Here is a 19,869-nt window from a genome sequence, read left to right on the forward strand (position 1 = left end):
ATATGTTCATTTTCCCTTCCATATGCTTGTACCCTGTCTGCGATTCAATATCGCAAGGGAGGACGATGTGAGGCCCCAGCCCATGTCTATATTCCACTCACAACATCAATTGATGTTGTGTTGTCTAATAATTATGTTGCGACACTAATATAGCATTGCTGTCATATCCTGGAATCCCGACCCCGTAATCTCCCACCTCACTACACCTTCCTAACAACCTCATCATCCCCTATACCATACCTCCCTACTTCCCAACAACACCTTTCCCCCCAACTGTCTCAGCTCCGACCTGGACCTTGGCACACTCACCCTTGGCCATCTCCATCCTGGAGGCTCGGTCCCGAATTGGAACATTCGGAACCCCTGGATTTGCTTCGGACCTCCCAACAGATCTCCAACATGTTGTTACATACTTCTAAACCATTCCCCCCCATTTCATTTAGTGGAGTCACCCAACATTCTTTGGATATGTAACTCTGGCTTCAGAGCTACCCTTATCCTCCGGTGACCCCGGTCTCGTCATCTTAAATTAGTCACCTTGCATTTGTAGTTCGACTGTTGTCTTCCTTCCATTCAGTCGGCTGACTCCCCCTTACCCATTTCTTGTTCTCATTCATTCCCCAGCCTTCTACTCCGCCCTCCTTGACCTGACACCTCAGTTCCCCATCAATGAATATTGTTCAGAACCTTTCAGTATCTGTCAGTATCACATGGACTTTGACTAAAGTCCTTCTCCTCCTCCCTCTATATATACATGTAGATTAGAACCTGTTGTACTCTAGTTCTAATCTCGACTAAGAATACCCCAAGTTCCTCTATGAGTGATTCCTGACCCCCTTCTACAAGATACCCCAGACATCTTAAATGAAAGGACTAACTGAGACGTAACGGAGGCACAGCACTCCCTCCAAGTCACTGAGGCCACATCCTTCTTAGAGCCTCTTGTACAACCCAGCAGACTCGAGCTTCCTGGAGAAGCTTCGGTTCACTACTGGAGCTCTCAGAACCCCTCTAGTTGAGCCCTGCCTGCATTCAGTCTCACATCCCTTTGTGGGGTTTTTGACAATTGCAGATGCTTCTCTATTTATTTGTGCCAAGAATGTATTAAATATTGTATATAAACCCTCAGGGTAGCTGTAAAGGGCAGACCAGCCTTTACTTCTACCCCATCAATTTAAAGTGTATTATTGGACAGAACACCTGAGGCCTGAGGTGAACAGGGGAACAGAACATTACCATTGTCAGAGACCAGATCTGGGACAAAGACAACGTCCCCATGACAGAGGGCTTCAGCTTCAGTGACTAAACCAGGAGTGCTGTCAGCAAGTCATGGTAGTTAGTGGGAACCACCTCTGGCGGTTTCTGTACATGATGTGTGCTATCTACAAAATGAAATGGTCATGGGAAATCCTGCAAAATACAAACAACTTCAGCCAGCACCAAAACCCTGATGGGGAAAGCTTTGCACAAGGGGGGGGAATGGGAGAGAATGGGAGAGAATAAGTAGGGTATTGAGAGAGAGTGATAGAAGGGGGATCTTTGACTATGCAATGGATATGGTTGTTGGAGACTCTATATCTGTCATATCCATACAATCCTGACCTTCACTTCGGGCTCCCGGAACTCCGAAACTGACTCTGGAGCCCTACTTCCCTTCCATCACCTTCTCCTTGCCAACTCCCAAGAGGTTATCCCACCTCTGGCTCTGACACCACCTTTGGTCCGACTCCGGAACATTCCAGGTCTGACCTCATCCTCAACACCTTCCAGACGAGCATGCAACACCTATGCTCCCAACTCCAGACCTCTGCTCTGGAATCCCGTTCATGTCTCTGTCTCCGGAACCTCCGGTCTTAGCTCCAACCTCGGACTTTGACCCCACCTCCGCTTATACCCATTGTATTGGTTACCTCATTCCATTTAATTATGTTTGCCAATATTCCGGAGTTTAGCTTCTGAGTTCGGACTTTCCGGACTTACGTCAGACCTTGCAACTATTGCATTGCTCCATTCAATTCCGCTATTCTCCCTCATTCCTATTTGGGCTGCTGCTTCCTTTCTATTCAGTCAGCTGGCCATTCCCCACTCCCATCCTCCTTCCTTCCTCCTTGGGCCTTGGCCCTTCACTCCTCCTTTGGGAAACACCATTGAGTCAAACCCTTGACCCTTGGTGTTGTTCCTCCTTCCAGCTCCCTTTGTCTCCTTTTGGAGTACCCTTGCTCCTTTTGATTCCAGACCCCTCCTTATATACAATGTACATAGTTGTTAGAATTGGGCGGATTCGGATGACTCCGGAGTGGAATCGGAGACTTAGTGTGGAAGGACCTCAGCCTCAGCGACTCAGGTGGAGCGCTGTGCCATTGCTGGTTGTCCTAGGGGTCCCTAATTTCGGATCTAGCAGAGGGAAAGTCTCTTGGGGGGAATTCATGTCGATTTCGGACTGAGGTTACAAGTTACTATGTACATTGTATATAAGGAGGGGTCCGGAATCAAAAGGAGCGAGGGTACTCTGAAAGGAGACAAAGGGAGCTGGAAAGAGGAACAACACCGAGGGTCAAGGGTTTGACTCAATGGTGTTTCCCAAAGGAGGAGTGAAGGGCCAAGGCCCAAGGAGGAAGGAAGGAGGTTGGGAGTGGGGGAATGGCTAGCTGACTGAATAGAAAGGAAGCAGTAGCCCAAATAGGAATGAGGGAGAATAGCGGAACTGAATGGAGCAATGCAATAGTTGCAAGGTCCGACGTAAGTCTGGAAAGTCCGAACTCGGAAGCTAAACTCCGGAATATTGGCAAACGTAATTAAATGGAATGAGCTAACCAATACAATGGGTATAAGTGGAGGTGGGGTCAAAGTCCAAGGTCGGAGCTAAGACCGGAGGTTCCGGAGACGGAGATGCGAACGGGGTTCCGGAGTGGAGGTCCGGAGTCGGGAGCATAGGTTTTGCGTACTCATCTGGAAGGTGTTGAGGTTGGGGTCGGACCCAGAATGTCCTGGAGTCAGACCGAAGGTGGTGTCAGAGCTGGAGGTGGGATAACCTCTTGGGAGTCGGCAAGGAGGAGGTGACAGAAGGGAAGTAAGACTCCGGAAGTCAGGTTCGGAGTTCCGGGAGCCCGGAGCGGAGGTCAGGATTGTATGGATATGACAATAGTAACTTGTAACCTCAGTCCAAAATCGACCTGAAATGCCCCCAAGAGACTTCCCCTCTGCTAGATCCAAAATTAGGGACCCCCAGGACAACCAGCAATGGCACAGCGCTCCGCCTGAGTCGCTGAGGCCAAGGTCCTTCCACACTAAGTCTCCAATTCCACTCCAGAGTTGTCTGAATCTGCCCATTCTACCAATATCTGTAACAGTATCTCATGCTGTCACGGCTGTGCATTCCAGCCTGTTAGCTGCCCATCCTGATGCTGAGCCCATCCCACTGTGCAAGCATGAGCATGAGCCCTGACCCTCATCCCTATTCTCCTTGAGGACCCCCTGCTTGCCCTAGGCTCCCCTGCACCTGGTCGACGCCCCAGCCACACCAGCCTTCCCACCCCAAGTGCGCCTCTGGCACCTTGCCCAGCGTGACTCCTCCTACTCTGCCTGTCATATCCCAGAATCCTGACCCCACGCACTCCCACCACACCACACCTTCCTAACAACTTCACCATCCCCTACACCATGCCTCCCCACTCCCCAAGTCACCTTCCTTCCTGACTGTCTCAGCCCCGGTCTGGTTGCAGCACACCGAACCTTGGCCACTCCCATCCTGGAAGCTTGGTCCCGAGTCAGAACATTCAGAGACTCCAGATTTGCTCCGATATCCCAACGGACCTCCAACATCCCATGACACACCCCTAAACCATTTCTCCACCCATTTCATTTATTGGAGTTACCCAACATCCTTCGGATATGCAACTCCGCTTTCGGAGCTACCCACATCCTTCGGTGACCCCACTCATGTCATCACTTATTAGTCACCTTCCATTCTTAGCACGACTATCTTCTTCTTACCATTCGGTCGGCTAACCCCCTCTTACCCATTTCTCGTTCCCATTCATTTTCTGGCCTCTTACTCTGCCCTCCTCGACCCGACACCTTGGTTCCCCATTAAAGATATCGTTTGGGACCTTTCGGTACCTCTCGGTATCATTCGGCACCTTTCAGTGTTCTTCTATTATCATTCGGACTTTGACTAAGTCCTTCCCATTCCCCCTTATAAATACCTGTAGATTAGAACCTGTAGTTTTCCTCAGTTCTAATCTCGACTAAAATGCTACCCTAAGTCCCTCTGAGTGAATCCTGTCCCCTTTCTACAAGATACCTCAGACATAAGAAAAACAAGGACTAACTGAGACATAATGGAGGCACAGCGCTCCCTCCGAGTCGCTGAGGCCACATCCTTCTTAGAGCCTCTTGTACATCCAGCAGAACCAGGCTTCCTGGAGAAGCTTCAGTCCACTACCAGAGCTCTCGGATCCCCCTCTAGTTGAGCCCTGCCTGCATTTGGACTCACGCATCATCCCCTATGATCCGGGTTTTTGACACTGCCCACTTGGCCCTCATCGGGCCACTATCGCTCCTGTGCCCAACTCCGACTCTGGCACTGCTACAACACCATCGCCACTATTGTGGCCCTACACTCCTTTGCATATTTATCTGTTATTGTTTGTTTTGACCCTTGGTCATTGCTGGCTGCTGTGCAGCCAACCCCGCTCTTTGTTCCCTTTTGCTTCCGGACCCTTCGGCCTTCAGCCCAGGTCCGCTTCTATTCATTTCTTCTTCCTATATATATCCTGTATGATACATTATAGTACTTTAGCTCTAATATCAATTTGACCATGACTCCCCAAGTCCTGACCCCAGCAAGGCAACCCCAGTGAGTCTGAAATAAGGGCCAAGAGACAGCTAGGGGGCACAGCACTCCTTTAGAGTTGCTGAGGCCAAATGCCCTACCCTTGGGCCTTGTTCACGGCATTGCGGCCATCATGGCCTATAGCAGCCTGCAACAGTGACCCTCGGTGCTGACCCCAGACTTGTGTCTAACACATGCTTCCATCTCTCCATTATATATAGACACTTGTATGTACTTGCTTGCTCCTCAGTCAGTAAATGACCTGAGTGACCACAGCAACCTGAGCAACCCAAGCAATCTAGTCTACTCAACTCAAGTGCTTATGCCCCCTAGAGACTTTACCCTTGATATGCCTGAAATTAAGGACCAGCAGGACAAACAGCAGTGGCACAGTGCTCCGCCTGAGTTGCTAAGGCCAAGGTCCCTCCTTGCTGAGTCACTATTTCCACTCCAGAACCGGCAGAGACCCTCAGTGTTGCTCCTCTTCTTAGTCCCTGTTTGGACCTGTTGTCTCTGTTCAGCCCCCTTCCTCAGTGCTTCCAACTCTCCTCCTTTATATACAATGCACATAATTACTTGTAGCCTCAGTCTGAAATCAACTTGGAACCCTTCCTGGTTACCAATAGAGTCCCCTGATCTGCAATAAATCAAATGAAGATCAGGGGCATCAGTGAAATTACTTGTCACCCAGAAACAGCCTTTGTTTCCAAGGGGCAATCACTGATGGGATCATAGCAATGAATTATGCTGTGCATCACCCTGTTTCAGAGATGATTAGCAATCAAGGAATGGCTTACTCAGCTCAGGAACAATTCCAATGCTGTGTATCACCAGGGGCAGAGCCCCTGGCTGTCCTTGAAAGCAGCCCTCCTCCCAGGTATATAACCTGAAGGGCAAAAGGCTGATAAGCCCCAGATGAAAGTGCTTTTATCTCCCTTAGGATAGAGTCCTCCTTCTCATCATCACTCAACTTCTGGCTTGGGCAATTAGTTCTTCAGCAACCCTTCACTTTGGGTACTGGATAGGGTACCCTGGTTTAGCCTATAACTAATATGTTACAAATGGGTAAATTGTAGTCACAACTGTCATCTTTTCAACCAAAACATTTCTCTTGGAACTTGGAATCATACCAAGATTGTTAGTGAGTATATGGTAAACTTGCCCAAATGATTCCTGATCCGAGAGTTCTCCATATAAATCCTTGTCCGGATTCTTGGTAGACTTGGGAAACAGATGCCCCGGGAAGTGTTCGCGTATATCCTCAAACGGATTATTAAACATGGCTGATCTTTCAGCTGCCGTTTGACGATAGTACCGCCCAATCCAGTATTTGTGTAGCGCTGCAGCAAAATTCCTGTACCGTTGGTGAAGGGGAGCCTTTTTGAGAAGGTTTGCTGTTTCTTCATTTTGCTTGGAATTACGACAGTTGTCTGGGCTCTTGAACCATGATGACAAAGGATGGGGACTGATGGTGAGAATTTTACCGTCATCTCCTTTGTCCATGCAAATGCAGATGTAAATGAGACACCAGGCAAAAGACTCCGAATCGTGTCGGTACAGACGTAGAACCGAGCCCTTGAGTGCTTCTACACTGAGGAGATCCAGGGCCATGAACGGCATAGTTCCAGTGTTGTCCTTCCCACTCGGTCCCATCTGTTTGCCCAATCGAGCGAGATCGAAGTCGACAAGAACTCCGCGCTTCGTACCTGGCTTGTACATAAGATTCCCTGTGCTGATATCCCCATGGAAAACCTCCCCATCCCACAACCCCCAATGACCTGCCGCAAATGAATGCTGAGGGACAGCACGCAAAAAATGGAAACACGACATACAGAAGAAACAGTCCAAATATGCGATTAGCACGTCTTCCTCATCTAGGTGCTTGAGCTCCCCCAGACGGTCGAGTATAATGAAACGAAGCACTCGCGCCCCGGTCGTGTTCAGACCCAGAAACTCCCGGATGAACCTTGTCGAACATGTGACATACGGAGGGTCTGTGTTACCATGGATTGTGGGAATGTGGTCCCTCACTAGGCTATTGGTTTCACCGATTTGCATCGCCCGCTCGATGATCTTCACCTCACTAGCCCGCGCTTCCTCTGGCCAGGAAGCCTTGGTGACCAAGTTGTTGGTTTTTCGAATATCCACGGAAGTATTCGGATTCGGACTGTCAGCCTTCCTAGCCCCAGCTACGACGGTCGAACGGCCCGTCAGATTGACCCCCCCATAGATAAGATCATCATCGGGAAAGATATGGATCGTAGCGTCCTGGATGAAGGTGGCTTTGAAGAAGACAGAATCCTTGGGCCCTCGTTCAGGGTAGATACTCGACCCTCGAACGCGGTGAAAAAACCCCAGCGTGCCAGGTCGAACCGTTGCATAACGAGTAGGACCAGAAGGAAGTGAGGCAGGTCATCGATGATGTCGAAGCCCCCCGTTCGAATAACACTCTGCCTGTCTGACCATGTAATGTATATTTTGCTCCCTAAAACATTGTAGCCTGAGTTACACTCGACAAGATTTACGGGGTTGAATCTCGCCTTGGAGAATGAAGTTGATAGCATGAGTGATGTCAAGGGAGCAGGAGAGCCTCTCCGCCGCGTAGATCCCATTCTGAATGTGGACTGGATGCTTTAGCGGGACCGCCGAACGTTTTGGGCTCCCTGCAGCATCCCCCCCAGTCTTGGATCGTTTGGTGGTATTGTGGTCATTGAGCGCTTCTGTCTTGCGCTTCATGCGAGGGTACGCCCATTCTGAGATATGTTCCGACGTGACTGGGCCCTTCCTCGCGGCCACCCTATCCGATCCCCTGGAGCCATCTGCCCAGAAATATAAGTGACAGATCCCTTCTGAGAGGCGCGCACTCACATTTGAGCTCAGGTTGCACCAGTCGGGTGAACCCAGTAGCTGAGTCATTATCGAACGAGGTACACGACTCTGATTCCTTGAGGTCTTCAAAGTTATTGTTGAATGTCCTCATCGAGTTAACTTGCTTCGGTAATCTGTCAAATTTCACTTCTACTGTTGATCGGACCTTTTTCCATGCCAGCTCCAGGTTTTTAGAGCCTGCGGTACAGGTCTGCGTCCCGTAAGTGCAGGAGTAGGTATCGGAAGCGTTGCAGGCTAGGCTTCTAAAGAATTCCCATTGAAGTAGGACAATATCTGGTCTAGTCCGGCAATCCCGGTTAAGATCGAGGGACTTCACCATGTGGTTGTGGTTGCAAACGAAGACGATCTGCTTGTTGGCAGAGTACTGAGGCAACCCTTGGATATCGATTTTTGAAAGTTGATCTAGGGCATAGTTGGAGGCGATTACGAACGGATCGTACATTTCTGCCTCTGTCCCGGCTTTGAGGCTTACAGTGAGTTAGTCCGCGCCTAGGGAGACATGACCGTACTTACAACTTGGAGAGCTCAATCCTCAGCGTGGTTCCTTCCTGGTTTCCTACTTCCTTCACTTTCTCAAAGGCAGATAACAGCACCCGCTTGTCACGAGCGGGAACAACTTTTCCCTTTCCCGACAGGCAGAACGCGAGCAAAAAGTCGATCATGTCAACCGCCTTGCATTGCTGGGCACTCTCCAAGTCGACACGAATCGGCTCTTCCATTTCTTCCGCCCTGACGTCGTGTTATCACCAGAGAGGCAAAACGAAAGAGGGATGACACACCGATAGGATTTCAAAGTTCCAGTCAGCAAACGAGATTGACTGGCCGAACTCGAGCTGGGCCTTGATCCACCACGAATGGGAGTTTTCTGAATCCCTTTGGCGGTATTGGTGGTGCTCTCCTCATTCTGTTCTTCTTGGGGTATCATTGGGTGGAGCTGCCCCAGGACATCCCGCTCGGTATGTTGTCGGGAACAACAAACACCAACAAATTCGGCCAACTCCGTACACCTAAAGTTCCGTAAACCACATCACGGCTAAGAGACGTTTACTGCGTTTTTCAGAGAAACTGTCCGATGAAAAGTGAATGGGGTATGACCCCGTTCGTGAGAAATCAACCTAAATTTCTGCAATTTCCACCTTTCAATACAGTCCGAATTATATTTCAATAGAGTAGCTTGCACAGCCATTCCGCGTTCCCCGTTGCACACTAAAGTCCCAGCAATCTAGTTCTCAATTCCCGTCCTCACATTGGCCATGATCAAACTAATGTTTGGCCATCTTTTCCGTGATTGGTTTTGATGCGTCTCATGTCTAAACAGAGCCAGAATACCGCTGGCATGTCTTTACCCCGTTCTGGAGCTAGCTAGTATTCCGTATTCGTGGCTGGGCCCAGCTATCTGGGTCTCATTTCATAACAAGTCCGGGCTCTGAACTTCTGCACAATGGTCACTCACAACAGTCACTCTCATGGGCGCTAAGCACACCACTCCAGACATGAAGCGACTCATCATCCTAATGTCCGAAACCCTTTCTACATTGTCGGGCTGTGGGCTCGACGAAGTGGGTGCTCCCTGGGTGGGAGCGGGCTGTTGTGTTCCTGAGCTGCTTGGCTCAGGTGTAGAGTACGGTAGGTCTACTGTTCTTCCCATGGGGAAGGATGGTCGTTGGGCTGGTGGTCCAGCACGGAGACTTGCGTCTCTTTCCCGGTATTTGGAAGCTTTCGCTTCCCGTTCCACAGTTCTTGCGGCACATTCCTCAGGAGTCCTGAGTGGTTTGAACTGGGACTTTAAGTAGGCAGCTTTGCCTAGGCTTTCCCAGGAGATTTTCCCCTTATTCTCTGGGGAATTATATTCCTCTGCGAGTCTTGCGATACTGGGGAGTCCCAAGAAGTATTTCTCGGTTTCCTTCGCTTTTTTGCGAAGGACTCTGTGTACCTTGCCGCTTTTGAAGGTGGCTTCGACCTGTTTGTACCAGTGTACGAATTCTTTCCCACTCACGCTTGTCCACCAAGTGTATGTGGCATCATGTGCCACTTCTGACCCCACTATTCTCCTCATGGGGAAGTTGGGGTCGATTGTTATGTCGACTGGAGCTTCGACTTTGCCAAACTCATGGAGTTCGGTGGTCTCGTATAGCATGTGGACACTTCCCTGCAGGGTAGCTTGCCCATAGGGTGCTGAGGTACTCAGCGGCCCGCTGCCTCTGGCAGTGGTCCCCGTTTTAGGGTCTGCCGTCGGTTGCCTACTGCTCTCCCTCTTCCCCTCGACATGGGTTTGCCCCTCTGAGGGTGGGCCCTTATGCAACCCGGACAGGGTCGCCTGCCCATGGGGTGGCGGGATAGTCGGTGCCCCACCCCTTGATGTGCTAGTCCCCAGGTGGGGTCGCGCCTCATGAGGCCCGGAACCGTATCCCCTCCCCCTGACCTGGGAGGCCCCCGTCATGATGGGTTTGGCAGCGAGGTCTGCCAGTGTGTGTGCCTCTCTGAGCTCGCATTTCAGTAATTCGATCTCTTGTTTTTGGAGATCAACTTCTCTCTCTGTGTCTTTCAGAGAGTCAAAGATGCCCTCAGCATCTCTTTGTGCTCTGTTGTATTCGCGCCTCCAGTGGGCGCAATGGTCACAGGCGTCTTCTGACACCCTCGAGTTATCAGACCGTGCCCGTTTGGACGGTCTGGACGAGGAGCTGCTGTCGCTCCCTCGTCTCCCTCCTATGAGGGACTTCATCTCTTTCAGCTCCTCATGGAGCTGACCTGTCTGAGCAGCTACCGCTGACACGATGGCTGATTCCCAGCCTGCATTTGGCTGGGGCGTTGTTGGACCTGGGCCGAATTGGCTAATCCAGGGGTTGATCTGGCCAGGGAAGTTCCCTGGGGAGTATGTGTTATGGGGATGGGGGAAATTCCCCATTCCTCGATCCGTTCTTATAGTGGGAAGACGAGAGTCATGTCTAGTTTGTACCATAACTGGAAGTGTAATCGATGAGTGATCCCAGTCTGACCTGGGAGTGGACGATCGAATTCCCATCGATCGCGATGGGTGATGTAGTGAGCTATTAAAGGATTGATGATTGATAGTCGGAGATATCAGGACAGATGGGTCAGCCACGGATACTTGGCGCTCCTCAATGGAGCGTACCGTGTGCGAGGTCGCAACTGGTGAGATGGGCGAGAGCTTCGCGTAGTGGCCATCGGGTACTTGGCGTTCGCAGTGCGAACGTACCGGTAGCGGGTTGATATCGTAGGTGTGCAATGAGGGCTGACTATTAGGGCCTTCGGTGACTTGGCGTTCCCAAGGGGAACGTACCGTTGGCGGGGACATATGATGACTGGCAAAGGAAGAAACAGACGGTGGATGGGCGGCTACTTGGCGTTCACGTAGCGAACGTGCCGGCATCGCGGGTAAGTGGGCCTCATAGTGTTCATGATCACCATGATCGTGATGGGACGTCGTATGTTGAGTACTGGGGGGAGAGCGGAGTGATGAAGACCCATAGGGTACAGGTTCAATAGGACGATACACACGTCGAGAGTCTTCGACTCTCGACTTCGAGTTCTCGCGGCGAGGGCCGTTAGAGGACTCGATATAACCAGACTTATAAGACATATTGAGAGTTGTACAGTCACACAGGTTCAGTTGAGTCACAGGGAGGGTTGTTACAGAAGACGGTACACGAGACAGTTGTAGAGCAGTTGTTAGTTAGCGGGAACCGCCTTTGGCGGTTTCCGTACAAGACGTGTGACTATCTACAAATGGTAAGGTCGCGGGAAATCCTGCGAAACACAAATAACCTCGGCCAGCACCAAAACCCCAGTTGGGGAAAGCTTTGCACGAGGGGGGGGAAAGGGGTAGAACGGATAAGGAGGATGGGGTATCGGGATAGAGGACGGAAGGGAGAAAGAGGGGAGGAACGATAATGAGGAGAAGTCTTTGACCAGGTGACGGATATGGTTGTTGGAGACTCCGTATCCGTAACAGTATGCCTGGGGCTGCAGCAGCAAATGCTGCCCCTGGAATGGCGCTTGTTGTGCCATCGGTGCAGTTTGCACCACGTATGGTTGGAAGCCTCTTTGGGGAGGCTGAGGGTATGCATGCCTGTTAGCAACGCAGATGGTTGTTGGTTCGCAGCACTCATTTGTGCTGCGTGCGTCGTGTAATCCATGGCGCTTATCTGCACCTGGTGTTGTTGTTGTTCTGGGGAGCCTTGCTCCCCGGGTTGTCGTATTTCGATATCCGGCGGTTTGTTTGGATCGAACCGAGGGTTGCCTCCCCCAGAGAACGACATTTTGTCGTTATGTTACTTGTGGTGGTGGGAGGGGTTTTCGTTCTTGCGTGCGTGGGATTCGCTGCAGTTGTGTGTTCTTTTTGCACGTGAGCCTGTGGTTCACGTGGTCTAGGCGAGTTGCTCGCCTAGCCCATGTGATCTCTAGTACATGGTGTGGCTGTCCGGGCGAGTTACTCGCCCAGAACTTTCCCACGCTCTTGGCTGTGGGCCATCGTCCCTCGGCTTTACTTCCTCCACCTCCGTTTTTGGGGGCGTAGTGATGCCGAGAGTTCCCTGTCTTCTTTGATAGGGAGTTTTTCTGGTCCCCTTACATTTTGTAAGGTGAGGTACTCGTCCAGGTGGACGAGGTCGTTGCAATTTCCTAGGGGTTCCCATGTGGTGTCCCCTAGTACCCATTTAACCTTAAACCAGAGTTCGTTGTGGACCCACACGTGGTTTAGGATTTCGTGAACTACTGCTTCGCGATCGGGGTCTTCCCCAAAGTCGTAGAATATGTTTACTTCCCTATTTGGGAAGATTTCCTGGTCATTCGGCTCGTGGGGTGCGAGCCGGGATACATGGAATCTTGGGTGGATTCTGCATTGTTCAAGTTGTGGTGGCAACTCGAGGACGTAGTTTGACGTTTCTGGAAATGTTTCCAGAATTTCATAAGGCCCTATGTATAAGGGCTTTAGTTTTCCTGCCCTGCCTTTGGGTAGGTTCAGCTTATCTGTGGATAAGTATGCGAGCTCGCCTTTTTTCAAAGGCGGGTCCGGGCATCTTTTCTTATTCGCCTGGATTGTTTGTGCAGTGCGATTATGTATTATCACGTCATGTGCTGCCATGAGGTTTTCCTTCGCTTTTTGAGCGAAGTCATTTACTCCCGGGTAGTCCGAGAGTGGTGCTGTTAGGCACATCTTTGGCATATGGCTGTAGATTAATTCAAATGGGGCAAATCCTGTCGATGTGTTCGAGCTCGCATTGATCGCGAATTCCGCCATCAACAGTTTCGCTGCCCAGTCACGTTGGTCTGGTCTAACCATTGCACGTAGTATTTGTACTACTTTTTGTATTATTCTTTCCGCTTGGCCGTCGCCTTGCAGGTGGAATGCAGTTGTGAATTTCAACTGTACACCGAGTATTCGGTGTAGTTCACGCCAGAATTTTGACGTGAATTTTGAGTCTCGATCTGATATGATCGAGTGTGGTAGACCATGGAGTCTTACAACTTCACGAAGAAATACAAATGCTAGTTCTAGTGTGTTCGTTGTTGTTTTTATTGGAATTAAGTGGACGTTAGACGTCAACCTACAGATGATTACCCAGAGGTAATCATATCCCAAGCTTGTTGGGAATGGACCTGTGAAGTCCATGGCTATTGATGACCATGGTGTCTCCGGGGTTGGGAGTGGGTGGAGCATTCCGGGATTTCTCCTGGTGCTTTTCTTTGTCGTTTGACAAGTTCCGCAAGACCTGCAGAACTTGTGTGTATCCTTTCTCATCAACTTCCACCAAAAGTGTCGACAGAGGGTTTCCACTGTTTTCTTGGATCCTAGGTGTCCAAGTGTTTCGTGGATGTTCTCGAGGATTATTCCCCAAATGGACTTCCTTTCGTAGTTCCCTTTTGGGACTACTATTTGGGTCGTTCCTCCTTCTCCAAGTCGGGTTATCAGCTCGTCTTTTACAGAGAAGTTTTTGAAATTCCCCGGGTTCTCTAGGATTTCCTGGTGGATCTGGCTTTTCAAGTATCCAGATTTTATTGCCTCAATGAGGTCTTCTTCTTCGAATTGTTTTCGAAGGTTCTCTTCTGGAGTTATCATTTCTTCCAGATTTTGGGTGCTCCCCCTAGAGTTTCCTCTAGGTTATCGCTCCCCCCTAGAGCTTCCTCTAGGGTATTTCTCGCACGTATCACTGCGAGTCTCTTTTTCTCTGAGTTTTTACTCAGGGTACTGCTTAGTAGCAGTTCTTCGTATTCCTCGATTCTGTCGGGGATGATATCTTCTGCATTTTTGTCCAGGTGGATGTCCGCCGACACATAATCGTCGAAATGCAGATCCTCGTCCATTGACGAGTCGAAGTATCGTGAGAGTGCATCTGCCACTTTATATTTGTGGCCTTCCACGTATTTTATTTCGCAATTGAAGCTTGTGAAAAAGGCTTGCCATCTCAGGTGTCTACCTGAGTTGTGGTTTTTCGCTTTGAAATATTCCAAAGCTTTGTGGTCCGTGATTACTGTGAATTCACGGCCTCCCATGAGGTCGTCTTGCCATCTCATGAGCACTTTGAGGACACCCAGTGCCTCGAGCTCGTAGGCGAAGTACCTACGTTGTGTGTTGGTGAACTTTTTGGACATGAATGCGGCCAGGTGGCAAGTCTGCCACTTTTTGCCTTGTCCAATTAATGCACCCATGCCTGCTGGGCATGCGTCTGTTATGACCCAGACGTGGAGTTTGGTCCTCTCTTCTTCTGAGAGGCTTTCCGGTGGGTTCCACTGGATGGGCTTCAGGATTGGAGCCCTGCATGCTAGACGTTTGATTTCGTCGAAGCATTTCTGGTGGAGTGGTGTCCACCTGAATGTCTGCTTGTTTGAGCAGATTGTTTGCAGTGGTCCTGTGTAACCGCTGACGTTTGGCATGAATATCGATAGATATTCTACCATTCCCAGGAATCTTAGGACTCCTGTGTGGTCTACTGGCTCTTGCCAGTTGCAGATTTTTTCCATTTTATCCGCTTGAGCGTGGATGCCCTGTTCGTCCACTCGGCTTCCTAGAACGTCTAGGATTGGGGCAAATGGCTGGAATTTTTTCTGGCTTATGTAGAATTTCGCCCCTTTTAGGCGAGTGAATAACCACAATAGTGCTTTATTGTGGTTTTCCACCGAGCTTGTGCTGGTGAATATATCGTCGAACCAGATGTGTAGGCATCTGCCTACTTCTCCTCATAGTTCCCAGGTCAGTGCGCGCTGGAAGGTGCAGGGAGCGTTGCAGTCTCCTTGCTGCATCGTGTTCAAGTTGTACGTCCTGTGGGGCATGGAGAATGTCGTCCTATGGACATCGTCTGGATCTATGCATATTTGTTTGTACGTGTCCGACATATCGATTTTAGATCGGTATGTTGCTCTGGCAACTGATTCCTGGATCAGTCGCATGTCTGGCATTGGTGTGACGTCGAGGATTGTGTTTGAGTTACGGTTCCTCACGTCTATTACCGTGTGCAAAGATCCATCTGCTTTGCGGATGCACAGTAGCGGGCATGCTCGCTCGCTGTTCGCGGGATACCACCATCCTGCTTTTACATAGCGATCTATTTTGGTCGCTAGTGCTTCCTGCAGTGCTGCGGGACATCTCGGGGTGTTTTCCCGAAATTTATTGTTCGGATCCTTCAACAGGATTCGATGGTTCACTTCCCTCAGGGGAGGCATTTCTAATGGCACTGGTGCCATTACGGTTTCAAATTTTTCTCTCCACCACTCCCTGAGTATTTCGAACTCGGGGTTGTTCATGGAGAGACCTTCCAGGTGTGGTACGTCTGGAAGTTCTAGTCCTTCCGGACTAGGATTGGGCCAACCTTCAGGGTATTTTCTTGTGATTACCCTGAGGTGTGTTTCAATCCCGCCTCCCTGTCAGGGGGGCTTCTTTGTTGGTTGTTCTCGGGCTCTTGCTCGAGTTTTCCATCCATGTGATCTCGTCACACGGTCTTCGCTTATTCCAAGGGTGTCTATGTTGCCCTTGTTTGCCGTTCTCACTTTGTGGGACCGGAAGTCTGGTTTTTGTTTAACCAGGGGGCACCGAAGATGGCATCGTATCTGTCGATGTTTATTACATCGAAGTAGTGTTTTTCTACGTGGCCGTTGATTTCAACGTCCACGTTGGTTCCGAACAGGATCTGTGATCTTGTTCCTTTCGTCCCCATTTGAAGGACAACTGGGTTCTCCAATTGGAGAATTGGGATGTGGACCGCGCGGACAAAGTCCGGCGATAAAGCGTCTGTTTCGGCTCCACTGTTGAATAGCGCATAGGCTTTTATGCCTGCTATTTTTATGTGAGCCGTTAACGTTCTCTTCATTGAGAGCGGTCTGTTTGCGGGGTATTTTCCCGTGTCTTTTGAGATGCAGAATTTTGCATTGAACAAGGGGGACTGGGTTTCGATGGACTTTTGGTCCTTCTTCCCTTTGTCCTTGTTTTCCTTGGGTACTTTGGTGTATTTCCCCAAGGCATCTTTCCTTGGTGCTTCCACCAAGGCTTTGGCGACTTTTTCGTCTGCCATGTTTTCTAACTGGTGTGCTACAGCCAGTTTGATTTTTTAATTTATGTCATCGTGGTCGACGACTGACATTGGGCCCATTCTTATGGTCCCAACGTTGACTTCCCCACCCTCTGAGTCGGGTGAGTATTGAGGTCCTTCGTATGGGTCCTCTATTTCGAAGCTTGATGCTTCGGAGTTGCCAGAGTTGTTCTCTGGTTTCTCATCTGATGAGTCTTTCGACTCTTCATCCGTTGAGTTCGCGATTTCCATGGCAGCTATGCGCCTTGGTTTTTCATCGCTCGTTATATTGTGTCTTGGGCAATCTTTCGTTTGCCCTATTTTGCCGCATTTGCCGCAAATTGGGACTGACTTTTGGTCAGTTTTCCTCGAGTTTTTCGAGGGTGTATCCTCTTTCCATCTGGGTTTCGGCTCTTCCACCTTCTTTCCTGATGGGAGGGCTCTGCTGCGGCTCATGGTTGCCATGGTAGTTGTTTGGGTATAGTAACCTGATTTGTAGGCTGAAGACATCTTCAGCCCGTCGATTATCTCGTCTACACGAGATATTGCTTTTAACATCTCCTCGTTTGAGGAGAAGTCTGCTCTGATTCTATCATGAGCAATCATTTCCCTCTTCCATTCGAGGGGAATGTAGTTTAGGAACCGGGCGTTGAAAGACGCCTGGTCTGGCGGCGTCACCATCTGGGACGCTGCTTTTGACAGTTCTAAGTAGAACTGTTTTAGGCCTTTTTCTGCTTCGTATTTGACGTTGCGGTATTTCTTTGTCGCGTTCAACACGGCGGAGGCTTTGATGAAGGTTCTCATCAATATGTTGAGAACTTCGAGGAACATGCCCTTGTCTCCTCTGAGGAGAGTTTCGTCTCGGAGTCTAATTCCGAGGTCAAACGCGGGCCCCCCTAATCCACGAATCAAGCAGTCCAGGTGGACTTCGTCAAATTGGGGACCTTTGCATCCTCGCGAGGCAAGGAATCCCAGTAGTTCTGTGAACCACTGCCAGAACGATTCCATGTCGTTCTCCCCTGACCATTCTTTAGGGCTTCTGGTTTCACTCCTTCTGGGTAGGGAGTGAGTATTCTCACTTCAGCCATTCTTATGGCCTTTTCGTACCATTTCTCCAGGTACTCTTCTTGCTCCCCTGCCTTTGCGGGGTCGCTATCCAATGGAGATCTCTCCTTTGGGGGGGTTTTTGCTGGGGGAAGTCTTCCTTGCAGCGTTTCTTTGGTTTCAGGCGTATTCGCCTGAAGTTGTATTTGTATTCTCTCATTGTTTTGAGAGGGTGTGAATGAGTTGCCTCTCTGTTCGAGAGGTCCGTCATAAGTGGACGTTTGGCCGAACCTTTGGTACGTGCCAATTCTCCTTCTAATTTCTGAACGATGCCTTCTTTCGGCATCGTCTTCTCCTATCCTTGGGAGAAGGATCTCCTTAGCGTCTCTGTCGAGTCGCTGATGATATTCCAGTGTGCTTTCACTGGTAGTTCTTTTCGTGAATTTTTCACGAGTTCTATTTATGTCCTGGACCGTGGTCCAGGGGTGTTTATTTGTTTCCTCACTTTTTTGTGAGAAATTTATTTCCTTCAGCAAATCTGTTTGTTCGCTGATTTTTTCAGTCAACGCGTCGATTGCGTTGGCCATTCTTTCTAGAGTTATCTCTAGACGAGCCGTGCTATTATGGTTCATTTCCTCGATCTTTTTTTGGATCGAGTTTATCGCGTTTATTATGCACGATTCCTGGTTTTCCAGGAGGAAGTTTGGTTGGGCGAGCAGCGACTCTCCCCAGTTGACATTTCCGCTTCTGGGGGTTCCAGAATGGGTTCTTGGAGTGAACACTCCACGCTCGCTTTGTTTAGGTGAGGCCGTTGCGGAGGGTGCTTCCCTTTCATAGAGGGGTCTGTTCGCTGGTTTCTCCTTACTTTTACGTAAGGCTTCCTCCACGAACTCCCTCATTTCAGTTTGCCTCCTCTTCATTATCTCGGAGACCTCCTCCGAAGTTGGCAACCTTGCCTTGTCTGGCATGGTGTGTGGGAGTGTAAACAGCGGAAGTTCTTTTGGAGCTTCCGTGCTCTGGGAGATCCTGCTCTCAGGGCGTATTTTTGCGCCTTCTCGGGCTTTCAGCCTGAGAAGAAGTTGATCTTCACTTTCCATCCTCCATTCAGACGGAACCTGGAACAAGTCCAGTAGTTTTTCGGATAGCCATCGTGGGGGCTCTTCCCTTTGTTTCCCTTTGTCTGCCTTTGGGGCTTGACTTGGGGACGTGAGGGGGGACTCCAGGGGATAGTGGGGCCCTGGAGTTTCCTGCGACTCTATCCGATCAGCTTTTTGGGCTGATCGTTCGGCGCTTACACGTTTTTCGCGCAAGTCGATCACCTTGTGAGGAGGTGATGGATCTTCCCCAGCTTGGGTTAGATCGGTATGTTGTGGAGTTCTGGGGGTATTTCGCCCCGCACTTACTCCACATAAGTTTCTAAAGCCTTCAGGGACCAGCCCTGAGGTGGTTGCTATTGCTGGATCATGTTGATCCTCATCGTCGTCTGACGACGGCTTTTGGTTTGAATCTCCCTTGATGGGAGATTGCAGTTTCTTTATAAACCGCTCGTTTCTTTTTAGTGTCGCTGCAGATGCGACCTTGCCCTTGCAGGCATGTTTAGGCACCATAGGCGCTTCCGAGTCAGATGTTAAGATTGTGTAGTTGTGGGTTGTGTTGTAAAACACACCTCATGCACTTAAAAAAGTGTGAGGTCTTAGGGTTGCTCAGCACACAAGGCCGTAAGTGATACAAGATAGTGTATTTTACGGTGGTGTGTAAGCGGTTACCTGGAGGTTCCCGCTTGCCCACGTGACTATGTGTATCTAATTTACATGTGACTCGGGGTTCGGGGCTATTGCCCTGACATATTCCCACCTCTCCTAGCCCCCATCCACCCTCCCCAGCCTCAGCTTTGCCAACCACCTATTCCAGTGGCCATCCAATGTGCCATGCTCCCAAACGTCCTACTGGCATTCATATGTGTTGTACCATGAAAGTTACCGCAAGTGAAATTGACAATGCCACTAATGTTGTTAGGTGTAATGGGATGGGCTGTGAGACGGTTTGGGTATATGCCTTTTACTGTACCTTAATACTGTTGTTGTTTTCTGACAGACAAATTAGTTCCATAGGTCATGTCAGGGTCTAGGGTCCTACATTCCCCCAAACTGGACATGCAGTGCCCATCAAGAATCCCGCAACAACAAACAAGCAAGGAAACAAGGCTAACTATTGGCATAGTGGAGGTTTTTAATTTATTTTCAATGATAATATACATTTGCAAATACATTTGAATCGAAAATTTTGATGTGTGCAAAATAGGTTTAGTCCCTCTGACCAGAGACTAGAGTGCTTGCACTTCGCGCTTCGCTGAACTCTGCACTGCCCACTCATTTTCATCAAGCCATGGTTGTTGTAAGAGTTACATAATCAAATTCATAACTTTTCCTCACACAAGAAATACAATTGAGAAACTCAAAAAAAGGAAGTGGAGGCCCTTCAGAGTTGATCTCTGAAGACAAAGACAATAAAAGTGATTACAGTTATTCACCCCCAAATGAGACACACCCCCAAATGAGAAACAATCACCTAACTTGTTCA

The 19,869-nt window shown here is 49.6% G+C and overlaps 2 protein-coding genes across 2 annotated transcripts; both read right to left on the reverse strand.

Annotated features, from left to right (window-relative positions):
• Positions 1-5,843: 5,843 nt before the first annotated feature.
• Positions 5,844-7,320, reverse strand: EI90DRAFT_3093156 (uncharacterized protein). The gene is made up of 3 exons (XM_039062467.1): positions 7,188-7,320; positions 6,667-7,167; positions 5,844-6,612 (listed from the first exon to the last, which is right to left on the reverse strand). The coding sequence occupies exons 1-3, from the start codon at positions 7,213-7,215 to the stop codon at positions 5,882-5,884; spliced, it is 1,260 nt and encodes a 419-aa protein (XP_038908083.1). The 5' UTR covers positions 7,216-7,320; the 3' UTR covers positions 5,844-5,881.
• EI90DRAFT_3093157 (uncharacterized protein) lies at positions 7,152-8,524 on the reverse strand. The gene is made up of 4 exons (XM_039062468.1): positions 8,503-8,524; positions 8,237-8,452; positions 7,703-8,190; positions 7,152-7,653 (listed from the first exon to the last, which is right to left on the reverse strand). Exons 2-4 carry the CDS (start codon positions 8,440-8,442, stop codon positions 7,340-7,342), a joined length of 1,008 nt encoding a protein of 335 aa, XP_038908084.1. The 5' UTR covers positions 8,443-8,452; positions 8,503-8,524; the 3' UTR covers positions 7,152-7,339.
• Positions 8,525-19,869: the final 11,345 nt, after the last annotated feature.

Source organism: Cantharellus anzutake (genome assembly GCF_015039405.1).
Source record: "Cantharellus anzutake strain C23 chromosome Unknown EI90scaffold_183, whole genome shotgun sequence".
NCBI classification, from domain to species: Eukaryota; Fungi; Basidiomycota; class Agaricomycetes; order Cantharellales; family Hydnaceae; genus Cantharellus; species Cantharellus anzutake.